The 19,078-nt window shown below is 40.0% G+C and overlaps 2 protein-coding genes and 1 long non-coding RNA gene across 4 annotated transcripts in view; 1 reads left to right on the forward strand and 2 right to left on the reverse strand.

The window, feature by feature from the left end:
- tm9sf3 (transmembrane 9 superfamily member 3) overlaps positions 1 to 5,130 on the reverse strand; it is a 32,638-nt gene extending 27,508 nt beyond the window's left edge. Inside the window, exon 1 of the mRNA XM_003223132.4 lies at positions 4,991 to 5,130. Coding sequence (XP_003223180.1) covers positions 4,991 to 5,068 — 78 coding nt within the window. The 5' untranslated portion in view covers positions 5,069 to 5,130. The remainder of the gene's footprint in view (positions 1 to 4,990) is intronic.
- A 52-nt stretch (positions 5,131 to 5,182) lies between these two features.
- Positions 5,183 to 18,868, forward strand: LOC134297691 (uncharacterized). Its single transcript, XR_010004526.1, has 4 exons — positions 5,183 to 5,306; positions 8,712 to 8,856; positions 15,801 to 15,875; positions 18,120 to 18,868. It is a non-coding gene; the product is annotated as an uncharacterized LOC134297691 (long non-coding RNA).
- Positions 8,389 to 19,078, reverse strand: part of pik3ap1 (phosphoinositide-3-kinase adaptor protein 1) — a 48,938-nt gene continuing 38,248 nt past the window's right edge. The window contains exons 12-17 of one of the 2 annotated variants that reach the window (XM_003223131.4): positions 18,213 to 18,421; positions 17,077 to 17,149; positions 15,438 to 15,593; positions 14,530 to 14,600; positions 14,131 to 14,246; positions 8,389 to 11,466 (exon numbers count right to left, since the gene is read on the reverse strand). In XM_003223131.4, coding sequence (XP_003223179.2) covers positions 11,400 to 11,466; positions 14,131 to 14,246; positions 14,530 to 14,600; positions 15,438 to 15,593; positions 17,077 to 17,149; positions 18,213 to 18,421 — 692 coding nt within the window. In that variant the 3' untranslated portion in view covers positions 8,389 to 11,399. The remainder of the gene's footprint in view (positions 11,467 to 14,130; positions 14,247 to 14,529; positions 14,601 to 15,437; positions 15,594 to 17,076; positions 17,150 to 18,212; positions 18,422 to 19,078) is intronic. The other variant, XM_062975889.1, reaches the window with a different exon arrangement.

Here is a 19,078-nt window from a genome sequence, read left to right on the forward strand (position 1 = left end):
AACACAATGAAAAATAAAAGAATTATAAATAAGTACATTCCTTAAAGTGGAAGAGATACTCATAGGGAAATAAAGGGAAAATGTTTTAAATGTTAGAAATGTAAACAGAATGAAAATAAATCTGCCTGCATTACATCCATCTTCTGCTAGTAGCACACTGTTTTGACAAAATTGCATTGGTCAGGGTAGCAATGTGGTGACATGCAGATGTTTTACACTGAAACTCCACCAGCCTTAGCAAGCATGGCCAATGGTCAGGAATATAATGGATAGGTCATTTACTCTTTGTACGCTACAGGGCTGCTAGTCTCCTTATTCCCGGCCAACAGAGCCAATGTGTGGCCAACATCTAGAGATCCATATATTGCCCATTTCAAAAGATACTGAGTAGCTTACCCTAACATATACAGGTTGAGGAGTGTTTATCCAAAAAGCTTGGGACCAGAAGTGTTTTGGATTTCAGATTTTGGATAAGGGACCCAAGTTAAAGTTCCTTATGCCCCTTATACATACAGCATGACAGTCATTTTATACACAATATTTAAAATAATTTTGTATCTGAAATCATGTTTACATACATCAAATCATAAGAAAGCAAAGTGTCAATATCTAATCCATACACATATGGCTCGGGCTGTGGCGCAGGCTGGAGAGCAAGCCAGTTGCAACCAGCTGCAATGAATCACTCTGACCAGGAGGTCATGAGTTCGAGGCCCGCTCGGAGCCTATGTTTGTCTTGTCTTTGTTCTATGTTAAAAGGCATTGAATGTTTGCCTATATGTGTAATGTGATCCGCCCTGAGTCCCCTTCGGGGTGAGAAGGTCGGAATATAAATGCTGTAAATAAGTAAATAAATATAGATAATTTTGGATGTTGGAATATGTTGTCCTTTTGAATTTAGGATAAGGGATGCTCAACCTGTATTAACCAACTATATTACAGACTAACTGCAATTTCTATATTGGTTTGAGAAGATCTGGGAATTCGTCCTGAATCCTAATATGTTTATCCATTCAATACTGATTTCACACAAAAGCATATTTTACTGTCCACTGGAGAAACATCCATTCTCTTTTCCTCCTTTAGCAGATATGGAGACAACCAAACTACTGGGCTTTTCCCAATACTGTAAGTCCACTGCGAAATATTTACCTACCACTTCATAGATAAAATTGTTCAGATTAACTCTCTCTTGAACATCAGTGTTGATACAGGTCTGCTGGATGTAATTTTGGCCTTTGCTTATTACAATTAATGAATATTTTTTCTCCTGTGCTGCCTGAGGATGTGAATAGGATTCTTGAAGAGACAAGAGCCATCATGCATGTACTATGCCCTTGCACATCTGGGCTTATTAAGCAGGCCAGAGGGGTATGGGAAGTGCCTGTTGCTTTTTTGTACAATGAGGCAGGATACCAATATGCTTGAAAGAAGCTATTGGAAGATTTCTTTGGGGGGGGGGGGGGACCTTCCCTAGATCTTACTATCTTAGTTGATATAGGCCAGTATACAACCAATTTCTTGGCAAGCTACTATAAAGTATGGTGACTTCCCAGCTCTAACCATTTCTTGATAAGATGAATTACCTAAACCAATTTTAGGCCTGTTTCGGAGCTGGTTATGGGATAGAGACAGTTTGGTCATCTTGGTGGACAAGCTATGCTAGGAACTGGACAGTGAATGTACCCTGTTGGTTCTGTTGGGACTTCTTAGTGGCATGCAGCAGCATTGATTACGTAGTATCCTTGTGGTTTTTAAATAGATGTTGAATGGCAAGCGATCAGGGATGCTTCACCCCGGATTCATATAATGGCAGAAAAAAAATGACCAAGATAACCCTGTGATCCTTTTCAACTCTATGAAGCTATGTGTAACAGCTTTTGCACATACTATTTTCTTTTTTGTCACTACTCCTCACATTTTTGTCTATAATCCATAATGTATATGAAGCATATCTCAGTAAACAAAGCTTTTTTTTTTAACAAAGTCTCTTTATGCTCATTCATCTTCTGACTAGCTGGAATTCTTTTAACAGAATCAGGACTGGGAAGACAATGAAGAAGAGCTGGAGAAACAAGTTGGCTGTAGGTCTGTCTGCAATAAAAGATGCACTAAAATTTGAGCTGGGAGAATTAATTTAACAATTCTACTAAAAATGAGTATGTCTGCCTACCACAGGCAGGGTAGATTCCAGTTGTCCCAAGGATCCCTTATTGAACATGCATGAGCAGCCCAGCAGAGAGAAAGGGGGGGAAAGCAGGTAAGTTTGCCATACCAGCTACTTCTAGATCTTAAGTTTGGCCTCCAAAATCATAAGATAGGAGAAAGTGAGTGAAGAGTTCAAAATTATCCCTTGGATGCCTTTTGGAAGCAGCTTCTCTAGAAGGTTAACAATATTTTTGTTTAGTTATGCAAGGCTGAATTGTTTCATTTCATAGAAACAGAATCAGCGAGTTGGAAGAGACCACAAGGGCCATCCAGTCCAACACTCTGCCATACAAGAACACACAACCAAAACAGTCCCAACATGTACATGCTGTTACTTCTGGACAAAAAAATGCTGAAATACATTTAAATGCTGGGTTTTTTTTGTGGAGTAGGAATCTATCCCTAGTCTTTCTATATTTCTGTAAAAATATCTAGAAATCCATCTACATTATCTGTGAAATGTAGTCAGTCTTCCATATTATCCATTGCTTGAAAATATTTTTAAAACATTCCAAAAACAAATATTGATTTTTCCATTTTATATAAGGGACACCATTTTACTACTCATATCTGTAGTATGAATGCAAACATACTACAGTGACACATTCCTACTGCAGGATAAAGTAAACATACCAAAAACTAATACTGCTCCCAGTACCTCGCAGCTTCACTACTAGGTAGCATCTCAGCTGTATTAGACAGAATTTGAAATTGAGCACTTTACTAGGAACAATTTAAATCTACTGCCCTTCAGAGAGACACATTTTTTTCAACAAGCTAGTTTAACAATTTCTGCTATTTCATTTCAAGCATGTGGGTTTAAGTTGCCCTTTTTTCTATTTTACAGTTTGTCACCTTGAACAACTCTCCAATGCAGGAGAGTTGAGAAAAACAGAAGTGAAATCCCAAATCCTAAGTCTTTGTGCCAAGTGTGTTTGATACAAGTTGCTATTCCCTAGGCTCCTAGTTGGTCCCCATTTCTTACCTAGCATAAGGAATTATATTATGAACCTATTTCACAAGACATCCTTGTAACGTTTGCTTTGCTGTCTGTGCCCGTTCTGAAGATTTCACCTCACTTTCTGTCTCTGTGATAATTGGACTTTGAAAAATGTGGTTTGTTGTGGAAACAAGGATTTGTAAGAAAGCTTCAGTGGAGACCCCTTTTCCCCATGATAACTCTTTCAGGAGTGAGTTTCCCTTCTGAAAGGTAGATTTATCTCACTTCCTGTTGTCACACCTTCATTTCTAACTAAGGCCCCTTCCACGCAGATGAATAAAATCCCACATTCTCTGCTTTGTACTGGGATATGTGGCAGCGTGGACTCAAGATAACCCAGTTCAAAGCAGGTATTGTGGGATGCTCTGTCTTGATATTCTGGAATATAGGGCTGTGTGGAATAGCCCTAAATTCACACTGACATATATTCCAGTTCAAAGCAGATAACATGGGATTTTATTCAGCTGTGTGGAAAGGGCCATGGTGTAATCTGGATTCAGAAAGTGCAGTGTAGATCCAGCCTAAAGGCTCTTCAACACTGCCCTTTCACACAGCCCTATATCCCAGCATATCAAGGCAGAAAATCACACAATATCTGTTTGGAAGTGGGTTATCTGAGTCCACTGAATAAAACTGAATAAAATCCCACATTATCTAATTTGAACTGGAATATATGGCAGTGTGAACTCATATAACCCAGGGCCCTTCCACACAACCATATATCCCAGAATATCAAGGCAGTGTGGACTCAGGCCCCTTCTGCACAGCTGAATAAAATCTCACAATATCTATTTTGGAAGGGGTCCTAGTTCAAAGCAGATATTGTGGGATTTTCTGCCTTGATATTTTGATGGCGCTTTCACACAGCCCTATATCTCAATATCAAGGCAGAAAATCCCACAATATCTGGGTTACCTGAGGCCCCTTTCACACAGCTGAATAAAATCTCACATTATCTGCTTTGAACTGGAATATATGGCAGTGTGGACTCAGATATCCCAGTTCAATGCAGATATTGTGGGATTTCCATGATATTCTGGGTTATATGGCGATGTGAAAAGGCCTTGGGTCCACACTCATTTTCTGCTTTGATATTCTGGGATATATGGCTGTGTAGAAGGGCCCTGAGTCCCCACTGCCAGGTAACTTGGGATCAACAGATAATCTGGGATCAGATCCTGGGATATAGGGGCAATGTGGAAGGGCTCTTAGGCGCCCCTAAATGTGACAGATTATCTCACTCGACTGTTAAAGAGTTGCCATCTGACTCTCAATCCTGTGGCTTTACAGTTTGGTGAGGCCCAAGATCTTTTTGGAGGGAACTGCCCACCCCAAGATTGTACAAGAGGAAGCAGGCGCAGAATGTGGAGTGGGAGAGCAACTCTGGGCCCTTCTACAAAAAATCATATAACCTAGAATATAAAGGCAGAATAACCCACAATATCTGCTTTGAACTGGGTTATCTGGGCTCCACACTTGCACATATCCTAGTTCAAAGCAGATAATGTGGGATTTTATTCAGCTGTGTGGAAGGGACCTGAGTAGAACAGTGTGGAGATGGGAAGGAGACTGTTGCCTCGGCCAAGGCGGGGCGCCCTTTTTGAGGCCGAGCAGCCCTTAAGGGCAACGCCTCTGGGGCACGAGGAGCAGCTTCAAAGCGCGGAGATGGGAAAGCACGCGGGCCCTTGGCGCCTCTTGGGCCGCCGAGGAAGGGCTACGAGACTGAGGGAAAGGTCCAGGGCGGGCGGGCGCGTCTCTCTGCAGGCCCGCCGCGGGGCTCACCGTGTGCTCATGTTCGTCGGCGCGACCTCGCACGACCAGCAGGGCCGCCACGCACCACAAGAACCCTGCCGGCGCCATCCCCGTCTCCGCCGAATAAAAGGAGGCGCCGCTTCCGCCGTTCCCGCCACGTCATCCGGGCGCACGCCGGAACCACCGCGACTTACGGCGGCCGAGAGCAGCCCAAAAGGCGACGAGGGCGAAGTGCTGCCCCTGCGCGATGGAGTGACGCGAAAGGGAGCGGTGGCGGGAGGGCAGGGCCATCCCAATCGTCTCTTCTGCGCCTGCGCCTCCAGCCCCGCAAGAGGATTCCATTGGGGTGAGGGAAGACCTCGTCCACACAGCGCCTTTAAAGCGCCATGGCGCTCCTTCGGCTGCCCTGAATCCTGATATCTAAGCCCCCTTACACACAGTTGAATAAAATCCCACATGTTGTGTTATGAACTGGAATATATGGCAGTGTGGACTCGGATAACCCAGTTCAAAGCAAATACAGTAGAGTCTCACTTATCCAAGTCAAACGGGCCGGCAGAAGCTTGGATAAGCGAATATCTTGGATAATAAGGAGGGATTAATGAAAAGCCTATTAAACATCAAATTAGGTTATGATTTTACAAATTATGCACCAAAACATGTTATACAATACATTTGACAGAAAAAGTACAGTAGAGTCTCACTTATCCAACATAAACGGGCCGGCAGAACGTTGGATAAGTGAATATGTTGGATAATAAGGAAAAGCCTATTAAACATCAAATTAGGTTATGATTTTACAAATTAAGCACCAAAACATCGTTATACAACAAATTTGACAGAAAAAGTAGTTCAATACGCAGGAATTTTATGTTGTAATTACTGTATTTACGAATTTAGCACCAAAATATCACGATGTTTTGAAATCCTTGACTACAAAAATGCGTTGGATAATCCAGAACGTTGGATAATCGAGTGTTGGATAAGTGAGACTCTACTGTAGTTCAATACGCAGTAATGTTATGTTGTAATTACTGTATTTACAAATTTAGCACCAAAATATCATGATATATTGAAAACATTGACTACAAAAATGGCTTGGATGATCCAGAAGCTTGGGTAAGCGAGGCTTGGATAAGTGAGACTCAACTGTATTGTGGGATTTTCTGTTTTGATATTCAGAGATATGGGACTGTGGAAGGCCCTTAGATAACCCAGTTCAAAGCAGATATTGTGGATTATTTGCCTTGATATTCTGGGTTATAGGGCCCTAAGGGCCCTTCCACACAGCTGAATAAAATTCCACATTTTCTGCTTTGAACTGGAATATATGGCAGTGTGGACTCATAACCCAGGGCCCTTCCACACAGCCATATAACCGAGAATATCAAGGCAGATAATTCCTCAATATCTGCTTTGAACTGGATTATCTGTGTCCATACTGTCATATATTCCAGTTCAAAGCAGAAAATGTGGAATTTTATTCAGCTGTGTGGAAGGGCCCCCAGATAACCCAGTTCAAAGCAGATACTGTGAGATTTTCTGCCTTGATATTCTGGGATATAGGGATGTGTGGAAGGGCCCTGAGTCGACACTGCCATATAATCACATTCTATGTGGATTTTATACAGCTGCATGGAAGGGTCCTAAGAAACATAATTTTTGTTCCTGGGTTATAAATGTCATTTCTTAATGGGTTCTGTCATAAAAACAGAAAAACTGTGTTAACTTGCAAAAAAGACATTAATTTTAAAAGAAATAATTTCTAAAATTGTGAACAATCAAAGAATTTTAGGCAGTGAATACATTTTTAAATCTCCATTAGAGGTACACTTTCAATTCATTGATTGAAATTTCATGAAAAAACAGGGGCCCCTTCCACAGAACAGTATAAAATCCACATTGAACTAGATCATATGGCAGTGTGGAATCAGGGCCCTTCCACATAGCCATATAACCCATCATAGCAAGGCAGATAATTCACAGTATCTGCTTTGAATTGGGTTATGTGAGTCCACATTGCCGTATAGCCCAGTTCAATGTGGATTTTATACAACTCTGTGGAAGGGGCCTCAGATAATCCAGTTCAAAGCAAATATTGTGGGTTATATGGTTGTGTGGAAGGGGCCTCCGGGTGCTTTGACAGCATCAAACTACAGGTTAAAACAGTGGATTTAAAAGTCCCAGGACCTGGCAGCAAGTACATTCACAGGCCCCTTCTACACTGCCATATAATCCAGTTCAAAGCCGATGATCTGGATTTTATATGGCAGTGAAGAAGGGGCCACACATCTGTCAGTCCCGGGAAATGGTCCCCGCCATCCTCACGCCTTCTTTTACAAATCCACAAGATGGATGGGTGGCATCCAGTGGGAGTTTTCTTGTTTTTTAATTCTCTCCAAGATGCACTGGTCTTCATATGTGCTCATGCAGAGATCCCAATGTATGCACAAGCAGATTTCTTATTCTTTCTCCTCACCCAAACTCTGGGTCCTTCCACACATATAACCCAGACTATCAGGGCAGATGATCCACAATATCAGCTTTGAACTGGGTTATCTGAGTCCATATTGCCATATAATTCCATTCAATGTAGATTTAAAATAGCTGTGTGGAAGGGGCCTCTGTTTAATATCAAGGTCAGAACAAAGTAATGGTTGCAGAGAGTTCTAATTGTACTTGCTTTACAACTCTGCTTCTGTTTAGCCACCTGTGTGCCTGTGGCTCCTTTTTTTGACAGCCCTGATCAGCTGTTTTGGGCTTTCAGATCGCACACAGGTGCTGGAACAATCCACACAAGGGTATAAAAGGGAAGTCACGTGTTTTCAATGACTGCAGGGTTATAGTAAAGTTTTTCCCCTGACATTAAGTCCAGTCGTGACTGACTCTGGGGGTTGGTGCTCATCTCCATTTCTAAACCGAAGAGCCAGCGTTGTCCATAGACACCTCTAAGGTCATGTGGCCGGCATGACTGCATGGAGAGCTGTTACCTTCCCGCCGAAGCGGTACCTATTGATCTACTCACATTTGCATGTTTTCGAACTGCTAGGTTGGCAGAGCTGGGGCTAACAGCGGGCGCTCATTCCGCTCACGGGATTTGAACCTGGGACCTTTTGGTCCGCAAGTTCAGCAGCTCAGCGCTTTAACACACTATGCCACCAGGGGCCCCTGCAGGGATATACAGTCATGTAAATATGCACATTTTTTGGCCAGAAGCTAGTTTAAGCGCACATTTTAAACATACTTTTCAGCTATTAACCCAATTCTGCCCTCACCTTCCTGAAATGTCATTTAGCCACCCCCTTTTATCCTTGTTTCTTCTGAGTTTTTGGACATGTGTAGAAGTGTCCTAAGGTAACAACAGCAGAAACAGCAGGCATTCTTAAAGCGGTCACACTACAGAATGGATACATAAGATCTTCAAGACATACAGTGTAAATATTTTAATTTTACAAATATAAACATAATAATATAGAATTATACAGAATGACCAGGCAGATAATTCCAATTCTGAGCAATCACATATTCTGTAGGGTGTCAAGCACATATTCAAGGAAGATGGCTGCATTTATAATACTCTAGTGTCGCCTACACAAAGGAAACATAATACAAATTGCATTTCTTTTTTTAAAAAAACAACCTCTTGAGCTATTGAGAAGATTCAACCTTTAACTCTGTTTTAGCAAAGACATTAAAAATCCTGTTCACAAGGGGGTATCATTAAATTGGTCATATTCTGTATTGTTTCAAGGCTCAGCTGTGGCTTGTAAACAATCCTGGAGCTGGAAAAATGGTCCTCGATCCCAAAAGCTTGGCATCTTTGCCCTACAGCATGACATACCCCCCTCCATCTGTCATTTGTGAGTGCTGGAGGAAAAATGAACAGCATACTAAAGGTAGACTTTTCCCACATTCTTATGACTGAAATGGATACTGCGCATCAGAGGACATACACAGAAATGTCTGGGATTTGTGAGTGTCTTGATATATCGTTCTGCTCTCTGGATATCTTTCATTTTTACACTGCAGTCTACAGCTGTCATACGGTCCAAGTGAATGAGTCTGATGCAGAGGAGAGTCAGTTCATTGGTGTGTGTGGAAGTAAAGCAGATAATAGCCTCCTTTTTCTCTGATGAAATAATATCTTGCAATAGGATGTACTGTAACAGTGATAGCTGGTAACTGCTAGTGGCAAAATGAGAACCAACAAAGGGGTATAACCAGAAGAGACTTCTCTGGCATTCAGGAAACCATTAGAAGGCTGACATAAAACTGACCCTTCATGCTTATAAGACAGTGCAAAAAGTTATAAACAAACTGCTACAATAATAGTAATAATAATCTAATTTGGACATTCTATGTATTACTTTATAGCAGGGCTTCTTAAACTTTTCCACTCAGGATCCCTTCCTGCTTGAGAAATTTTCACATGACCCCCCAGGTACATAGGTATTTAAAATCTGTCTAAAATCAACATTTAAAGATAACAAATCGGTATTTGCAAGACTTGCTAACCAGGTTGATTTTCCTGCACAACAGATTTATTTAAAAGTTTAAAACAGCTCAGAAAACTTTTACTGTTGCCAAATGTTTCATGACCCCACAGTTCAAGAAGCAGTGCTTTATAGGACAGGAGGTAGATAATAAATATGTAAAGTAGAGTCTCGCTTATCCAACCTTCACTTATCCGACATTCTGTATTATCCAACGCAGTTTGCCTTTTAGTAGTCAATGTTTTTGTAGTCAATTTTTCAATACATTGCGAAGTTTTGGTGCTGAATTTGTAAATACAGTAATTATTACATAATGTTATGTGTTGAACTGCTTGTTGTAAAACATGTTTTGGTGCTTAATTTGTAAAATCATAGCGTAATTTGACGTTTAATAGGCTTTTCTTTAATCCCTCCTTATTATCCAACATTTTTGCTTATCCAATGTTCTGCTGGTTATGTTGGATAAGTGAGACTCTACTGTATAAGCTTAAAGTAGCTGTTCGGAATGATTAATTCCTCATGTTTTTGTTGCTCATTTGATTATATCAAAAGTAGACTTCCATTGCCATTTGTCTGATAGCACAATAGTATGTCCAGATCACTTTATATTTTCGGAGATGTGAGAGTTCTTCTAAGGGCTTTTCCACACAGCTATATAACTCAATATCAAGGCAGATAATCCACAGTATTTGCTTTGAATTGGGTTATCTGAGCCTACACTGCCATATAATCCAGTTCAATGTGGATTTTATACAGCTGTGTGGAAGGGGTCCCAATCCTCCAGGGAATGAGATGTGACCTTGAGAATGACCTGCATATTTTTTTCCAAATTATTTCTCTCTTTTGTAAAATTATTTTAGCATAAAAGGTAAAGGTTTCTCCTGACGTTAAGTCCAGTCATGTCTGACTCTGGGGGTTGGTGCTCATCTCCATTTCTAAGCCAAAGAGCCGGTTCCACTCCCGGGATTTGAACCTGCGACCTTTTGGTCTGCAAGTTCAGCAGCTCAGTGCTTTAACACACTTCGCCACCGGGGCTCCTACTTTAGCATAGGTGCCTGTTTTTAATATACCAAGTGCCAAAAATTCATATTGTAAACCATTTTTGGGATGTTTGTGTGGAAATGTGCCTTTAAGTCATCTGTCAATTTATGGAAAACCCATGGATTTTATTTGTTCATATGTAGAACGTATCCTAGAAAACACTGCTCAATGTTGCTGTATCAGTTTAGCAATCTGACATTTAGGCTGGATCTACACTGTCTTATAATCCAGTTTCTAAATGCAGATTGTTTTTGTTGAACTGAATTATATGAGTCTACACTGCCATATAATCCAGTTCAAAGCAGATAATATGGATTCAGAAACTTAGTTATATGGCAGTGTAGATGGGGCCTCAGAATCATTGTTTAAAACATTTAGGAAGATTTTAATTGATTTGCTCATGTTCAAGACACAGTAATCTGTCAATTTATGGAGATCTGTCACTCCATCATGAAAATTCCAGGTTTTTTACAATACAGTTTTATGTCTCATTTGTAGATGTACCAAAAAGATTTTATGCTTTTGTGCTTTTGTGTGTGTGTGTGTGTGTGTGTGTGTGTGTGTGTATGCCATTTTTATTATGAAAGGCATTGTTCAGAAAATAATCAAGGCACCTTTGGTCTGGCATTGCTTGGAAAAGTGAATACAGTTTCTATTAAGTTACATTGGTATGATTTGTGTGCATGCACTATAACGTACTGAAAAGCCACTTCTGTTTGCAGTCTCCAGGTTTTTTTTCTCCTTTCAACCTTGGCTCTGTTTTAAGCCATTGGCTGTGCCAAAGTTATTCATTTCACTGAGGGAAAAGAGATCTGATGCTGAAGAGAGTTGTATCAGTCACTCAAATGCCATCCTTATGAATCCAAGTCATACTTTCCTACATTCAAGTTGTATGAAATGAAGATTTAGCGTGGCATTTCACGACCTCTGGGGGGCACCGGTGGAGCGTGGAAATTGTCAGCGCTGAGAGGCCTACAACAAAATATTTTAAATGTCAAGAATAACAATAGTTCTCACTAGTACATGTATGTGTGTCTGGTAGTTTGAACATTGGACTGTGACCAGGGTTCAATCCCCACTTGCCCATGAAACCCCACTAGATGACCTGAGGCAAATCACACCCTTCCAGAGGAAGGTAAAGGCAGACATGAAAGAAATGATGACTCCAAAACATGCATGTTGTGTTGTCGAAGGCTTTCATGGCCGGAATCACTGGATTGCTGTGAGTTTTCCAGGCTGTATGGCCATATTCCAGAAGCATTCTCTCCTGATGTTTCACCCACATCTATGTTTCCAACAGACCTCACAACCTCGTGAGGATGCCTGCCATAGATGTGAACGAAATGTCAGGAGAGAATGCTTCTGGAACATGGCCATACTGCCTGGAAAACTCACAGTAACCCATATGGATGTTGATCTGATTGCTTAGACCAGGGGTCCCCAAACTAAGGCCCGGGGGCCGGATGCGGCCCTCCAAGGTCATTTACCTGGCCCCCGCCCTCAGTTTTATAATATAATATATTGTCTATACATATAATATTGACAATAATATTATAATGTAATACAATATAACACTAATAATAATACCATACAATAGTATTAATTATATATTATATATTACTAATAAAATTACAGTATAGTAGTATAGTTCAATATAGCAATATATAATGCTAATAGTCTGCTATGCTAATAATATAACATATTGTATGTACATATAATTTGTAAGCCACTCTGAATCCCCTTTGGGGTGAGAAGGGCGTGATACAAATGTAGTAAATAAATATAGTAAATAAATAAATAAATTTTAGACTTAGGCTCGCCCAAAGTCTGAAATGACTTGAAGGCACACAACAACAACAACAACAACAACAACAACAATCCTAATTAACTTGACTATCTCATTGGCCATAAGCAGGCCCACACTTCCCATTGAAATCCTGATAAATGTATGTTGGTTAAAATTGTTTTTATTTTTAAATATTGTATTGCTTTTTCATTCTTATTTCATTGTTCTTGTTCTTGTCGTTGTTTTTGCACTACAAATAAGACATGTGTAGTGTACATCGGAATTTGTTTGTATTTTTTTTTTCAAATGATAATTTGGCCCCTCAACAGTTTGAAGGATTGTGGACTGGCCCTCTGCATAAAAAGTTTGGGGACCCCTGGCTTAGACTATAGCTACTCAAGGAACATTTCAGGGCAGCCAATTGAGCCTTTGTCACTAACATTAATTGAAGATAGGAACATAACACCAATGCTTGCATATAAGAGTTCTTTCTCCCACCCTGGACATTCCACAGATATATAAACCTCACTTGCCTAGTTTCCAACAGATCCCTCAACCTCTGAGGTTGTCTGCCATAGATGTGGGAAAAACGTCAGGAGAGAATGTTTTTGGAACATGGCCATACAGCCCGGAAAACTCACAACAACCCAGAATACAATTGATCATCTCTTGTCTATACCAGTTTGCACACAGAAACACATTAATGGAGAGTCTTGCTCTCTATTTTATCTTTTTTATTTTGAGGACCCTCTTGTCTCTTATATAAAAATGTAACAAACGTTCAGAAAAAAGTCCAGAATCTAAGTAGGAACACAGCTAGTCTTTGTTCCAGTTCATTGCTTCCCCTGCAATCACTTTCTCTGCATCCATGTTTATAATTTTGTTCTTTGCCTGTGGATGCTTTCCCTTCAGCCTTTCTAACATAAGGTCTAAGAATGTGTAAAGATTAAAGGGTCCTAGAAAGGGTCCTTTAGGCCTCATCCCACTGAAGAATTCAGAAGGACCATCCTACAACCTGTAACTGACATCACACCATTCCAAACCTTTCTTCCGTTGCCCTCCAGAGTAGGTAAATTTTAGCAATGTAATCTTTCTCTCACTTTCGAATATTTCTCTAACATCTCTATTCATCCCTGCACACTGTACAATCCCAGATCACCATTTGTTAAAATTACTCACTGTATTCCACTCTCTAGATCAAACATGGGCAAACTTGGGCTCTCCAGGTGTTTTGGACTTCAACTCCTACAATTCCCAACAGCCAGTAGGACTAAAGTTTGTCCATGCCTTCTCTAGATCCATGGCAATCACAATTAACCTAATATGCCACTAAACCTAATCCAGGTTAGCCTATCTAAAATTAATCTGAATTAATCTAACCAATTTGTCCTGTCATACATTTGGGTGTAAAATCAATTTTATTCCGTTTTGTCTTTAACAGCAATGGTTCTTGTTTTAAATATACAGTGCAACCTCCCCATGGTGGACCTCTTGTAAATACTTAACATGAAACAAGTCATGTATATCTGTTCTTATTGTCAATTGGAGAAAACCAATAATACCTCTGTATGACATTCTGTATGCTTACTTTCTAATATTTGTGAAAGTTTGACATACCCCATCACAATTTACCCTGTAACTAACCCAGAACACATGCAATTGAAATAACTCTGTAACATTATCCATTTCTGTCACCACTTCCTTTGTTGTTTACTTGTATCTTTTATAAGCTCCTTAGGGTAGATACCAGTTCTCTGTAAAATACCAGGCAAATATATGCCATTCAATGGGATAATGATAATGGTGATGTGATTATAGTAATGCTACTACAAATAACAGTAACAACAAACCTGCTAGCAACTCGAGGAGGTATTCTTGGAGGCCTTCCAGGTGTCAAGGAGGATTGCCTGTTGGTTTGCTGAGTCCCAGGAAGGAAATTTCTCTTCACCTCTGGGAATTCATTATCCTACATTAACGTATAAACATGGAAGTGAGATTCTGCCAAAACAGTCTGTTTTAAATCTATTTTCTTGCATAATATTTTTTCTTGAAGAGAATAACCGGATTTTTTAAACCTCAACAATAGAAAAAATTCTGTGTTGACTTATCAGATTCAAAGTGCACAGCATAGCACATACTAGTTGCACATTGTATGGCACCAATTCAAAATAGTAGTCTTTTAGCAACAAACCCATCCAAAACACTGTCAAAGTTAGCAAGCCAGAAAAAGTGCAGAATGGGTAAGTTACCTCATTGTCTCCATCCATCCCACTACTGACACTCAGTATACTTCGTGTACTGGAGCGGTTACTTGAACTACCTGGCAAGAAAATAAAATAAGTCAACTATCATTTGGGATTCTCGAACGTTTTAGAAAAAAAGACCTATAAATTCCATTTTCTTTTGAGAATCTATCTGCCATTTCCCATCACCAGGACCCCAAAACATCTCTTAAATTAGAAGTAGGTCTTCTAATGAAGAGTCCATTGTTTTACCACATGCACAGCAGCCAGTCTTGCCAGACTTTAAAAAATATGTTTGAGAATGTAGGAATTGTTCATTTTCTGTCTGTTGAAAAGAAAACTGGGAGGTGATTTGATTACTTAAAGGCAGTCTCAGAGAAGAGGGGGCAGATTTGTTTCCTGCTGAACCAGAGGATAGAATAATAGCACCACAAGAGTTAGAAGAGACCACAAGGGCCCTTCAGTTCAACCACCTGCCGGGCAGGAAAAGCTCAATCAAAGCACCCCTGACAGATGGCGATCCAGCCTCTATTTAAAAGCCTCCAGAGGAGGACTCTCCACCACATTCCAAGGCAGAGAGTTCCACTGCTGACCAGCTCTCACAGTCAAGAGGTTCTTCCTTATTTTCAGGTGGAATTTTGAACCCATTGAGGTTGGCCTCATGGTTCTAAGTTACAAAAGGGTAATTTTTGATTGAATATTAGAAGGAACTCCTTGACAGTAAGAGTGGCTGGGCAATGAAGAGGTGGTGGGGTTTCCTGTCCTAGAAGTTTTCAGAAAGAGATTGGACATCTGCTGGGGATGCTTTAGGCCCCTTCCAACTCCATATTTCTGTAATTCTGAATCACGTAATATCAGATTTAATAGATAGATCAATCCAGATATAGTAAAATACATATGGTTTTCTCACTTACTTGCAGTGCTTGATGCGCTTTCTGTTTTCCAATCCCCTCGCTTTATCCCTTTACTTGGTGGGATGAAATTTTTCCGAGGGCTAAATTCATATATACCACATTCTGGTTTATTAGGGGTATTTTGGGAATGTCCAGCTGGTACAGTGATTTCCAAATCTAGGAAGAAAATGTAATGAGTTGATGCTAGGAATTTAATTTATTTTGGAACCTTTTGAAGGACAAAACCTTTCAGATCGGGCCGGGGGGGAGAGAAGCTAGGTGTGTTTAGTCGGAAGAAGGGAAGGTTAAGCAGGAACATGATGGTCATGTTTAAATATGTGAAAGGATATATTGTCAGAGGAAGCTTTTTTCCTTCTGTTTCAGAGACTAAGACATAGAGCAATGGATGCAAACTGCAGGAAGAGATTCCACCTAAACATTAGGAATAACTTTCTGATGGTAAGAGCTGTTTGGCAATAGAATATGCTGCCTTGGAGTGTGGTGGAATCATCTCCTTTAGAAGTTTTTAAGCAGAGACTGGATGGCCATCAGTTAGGAGTGCTTTGATTGTGTGATCATGCATGGCAGGGAATTCACAGGTTGGACCTTGCAATTGCTTCCAAATACATTGTATGTTTCTCTGAACTCTAATGTTGGAAGGCATACACCCTTTCTCATCTAGGGCAACTTTTGGCATCTCTGACTAAAACTGCAAGTGGGTGCAATTATCAGACTCTGTCCCCAGATAAAGTACTTTGTAAAATTATGCACATTGTTGCAGGAGGAGGGCAGTGGCTGAGAGTGCTCCAGAGGGCTCTCAGCCCCATGTGCCTTCCTCAAGCTGTCCTCCTGGCATAAGAATCACACCGTCCTTATGCCAGGAGGAGGGCGAAACACACGGTGGATGAGAGCGCTCCATAGGGCTCTCAGCTGCTGCATACCTCCCTCCCTCATCTTTTTGGCGCAAGGATGTGGTGGGCCACTATGTCCTTATGCCAAGAGGACAAGGAAAATAAGGAGTGCCTGAGGTAAGCACCCTGGAAGCCGCATCCGGCCCCCAGGCCTTCGTTTTCTTATGCCTGTTATAGAGGGTAATATAGACACACAAGAAAACGATGATGAAAATGCCTCATTTTTTAGAATGGCTGAATAATATCATTCTGTCCATTATGCAGAGAAAAAAGAACACATATTAACATAAAATTATCCTTTCTTTTAAACTAAAAATTAACTGTATGGAAGAAAAGATTTGGTGTTAAATAGCATAATAAATAATACAACATGCTTGTTGCTTAATAGAATTACATTTTCATGTATTTTGGATTGTAAATTCATGCTAAAATGAACAAAATCCAAATTTGTTTATTGAATGTCATAATAAAGGTTGAAATATTTTTGAGACATATGTAAATATAACGTTTGACATAGAAAGAACATATGAGCAAAGAATGACCAAGGTCATTTCAATTGCATAGCTCAGCACATTTTCCCCCCAGTGGATTTGGTATCTTTTGGAAACAAATCCCACAATTACATTGGAGAAAGGGGGTGTTATATATCTGCTCAGAAGAGTCTGCTAGCATGATGCCTGAGTACAGATAGATGAGAGGCTTGCAATTGTTGTAGTTGAGTATAGTAACTTAATAATTAAATATTTTACCTCCAGGTTTGCCAGCCTTTTGCTTCTCTACTTGTCGTCTAGTGATGCTCTCTCGCAATCTTTGTAGGTTTTCCTAGAAACACAAAATTATTTTTTTAATAGCTGAGCAAATATATAACCATTCACAAGGCCCTTACAAAATTGTAAGGATCTAACTAAATCCAAACTATACAGACTGATTGCCAACCAACAGTTCAGCCAACTCTCCAGCTGGAAATGTCAAGAGATGGGCAACATGTAGAAGAAACAAAAAATATTAAGTGTAAACTCCTTTCTTTAAGACCCAGTTCAAGATACTGAAGTTACAGCAGGGTAAAGACTTCAACTCATATTATGATCCAGGGCACTTCCAGACAGGGCTTAAACCCACGACAAAACAGGATTAAGAAACCCACTTTGTTGTTGGTTTAAGTCCCCACGCCCTTCCCAAAAACCTGGGCTTTCCCAGTGGTTCCAATGCTCTCCCAGTAAAAGTCGGACAGCCAACATTTAGAGCCCTGCCTAGAAGGGCCCCCACACTCTGGCCCCTTCTACACTGCCATAGAAAACCCAGATTATCTCCTTTGAACTGGATTATATGGCAGCGTAGATGCATATAATCCAGTTCGAAGCAGATTATGTGGATTATCTGTTTTAATAATCTGGTTTATATAGCAGTGTAGAAGGAGCCTCTGCCTCCATCACCTGTAACTGAGGCCCCATCTACACTGCCATATAAAATTCAGATTATCTACTTTGAACTGGATTATATGGCAGTATAGATCCAATCTAAAGACAAGGCCTTAGTGTGCAAGCAAATGTTGTCCGTGTGGCAAGGAAGAAAAAAAGAATACCTGTCATCTGGATTTTATAAGCATTCGTTACAAAACTCTGCTTGGTTTTTGAATTATTGGAAAGAGTTGGCAAAATGCTAACATGAACAGGTTTGCCCACTTTGGGTTCTTGGAATGTCTTAATTTGAATTCACACTGAGGCCACAATAAACTACACTATGTGTGTAAAAGAAACAGGGAAGGTGAAGCTTTTTTTATTTTCTTCAACAGAGGCTGGCAAGAGACAAATGAAGAAACTTTTGATGTGGAAAGGTACATTCAGCAAAGTTACAGCTTTACTTTTGCATCTCTAGAAACACACACCTGCTGGAAGCGAAATGATTCTGATCTCCTTTTCTGGTTTAATTGCCATTCCTTGAAACGCAGAACAGCTTCATCTACAGAAAGCATTCCCAGCTTCACTTGCTCCTGTAAGGTTATTAAAAACCTTTGGCCAGGGGTTTTCATCCCAGCAAATGGATCATATATACTACTCGAAGATGACTGGTTAGAGGATGTATGATGTACTACCTCTGTGAAGGGAGAAAAAAATTAGATAAGAATTTAAAAAAAAAATTTACACTTCTGGGCATATGTAATTAAAAGGCTTAACCAAAGGTGTCTTACCAAGAACTATTGTAGTGCAACGGACAATCTGTAATGTGTCCTAAAGAAGGGTGACCAATGTGGTAAAGGATCAGGTCACCAAAAGTGCATCTATGGCACCATCTACACTGCTATATAATCCAGTTTCTGAATGCAGATTAACTGCATTGAACTGGATTATATAGCAGTAGTAGTTCAACCTATATTGTAGAATTAATGCACTTTACTTTCCATGGCTCAACGTTATGGAATCCTGAAGTTTGTAGTTTGGTGGGGCACCAGGCTAAAGACTTCATAAAACTACAACGTTCTTCATTTTTAAGTGTTCATTATCACTTGTAAAGATTGAGAATAATAAATACTTCTTTGCATGACTTCCACATGATAATATATTATAATCCCTCAAACAAAATAGGCTATATTAACGCATTGGGATATATTAACGCATTCTTGAGACATTAATTTAAAGCTTCAAACAATGTTATGATGTTTCATTGATTTTCTTGTCATGGTCTTCATGATTAACTGTTTTTACCATTCACATATTCCCATCGCCAGCCCATTGATCACATTGATTTCACTAT

Source organism: Anolis carolinensis, chromosome 3, assembly GCF_035594765.1.
Source record: "Anolis carolinensis isolate JA03-04 chromosome 3, rAnoCar3.1.pri, whole genome shotgun sequence".
Taxonomy (NCBI): Eukaryota; Metazoa; Chordata; class Lepidosauria; order Squamata; family Dactyloidae; genus Anolis; species Anolis carolinensis.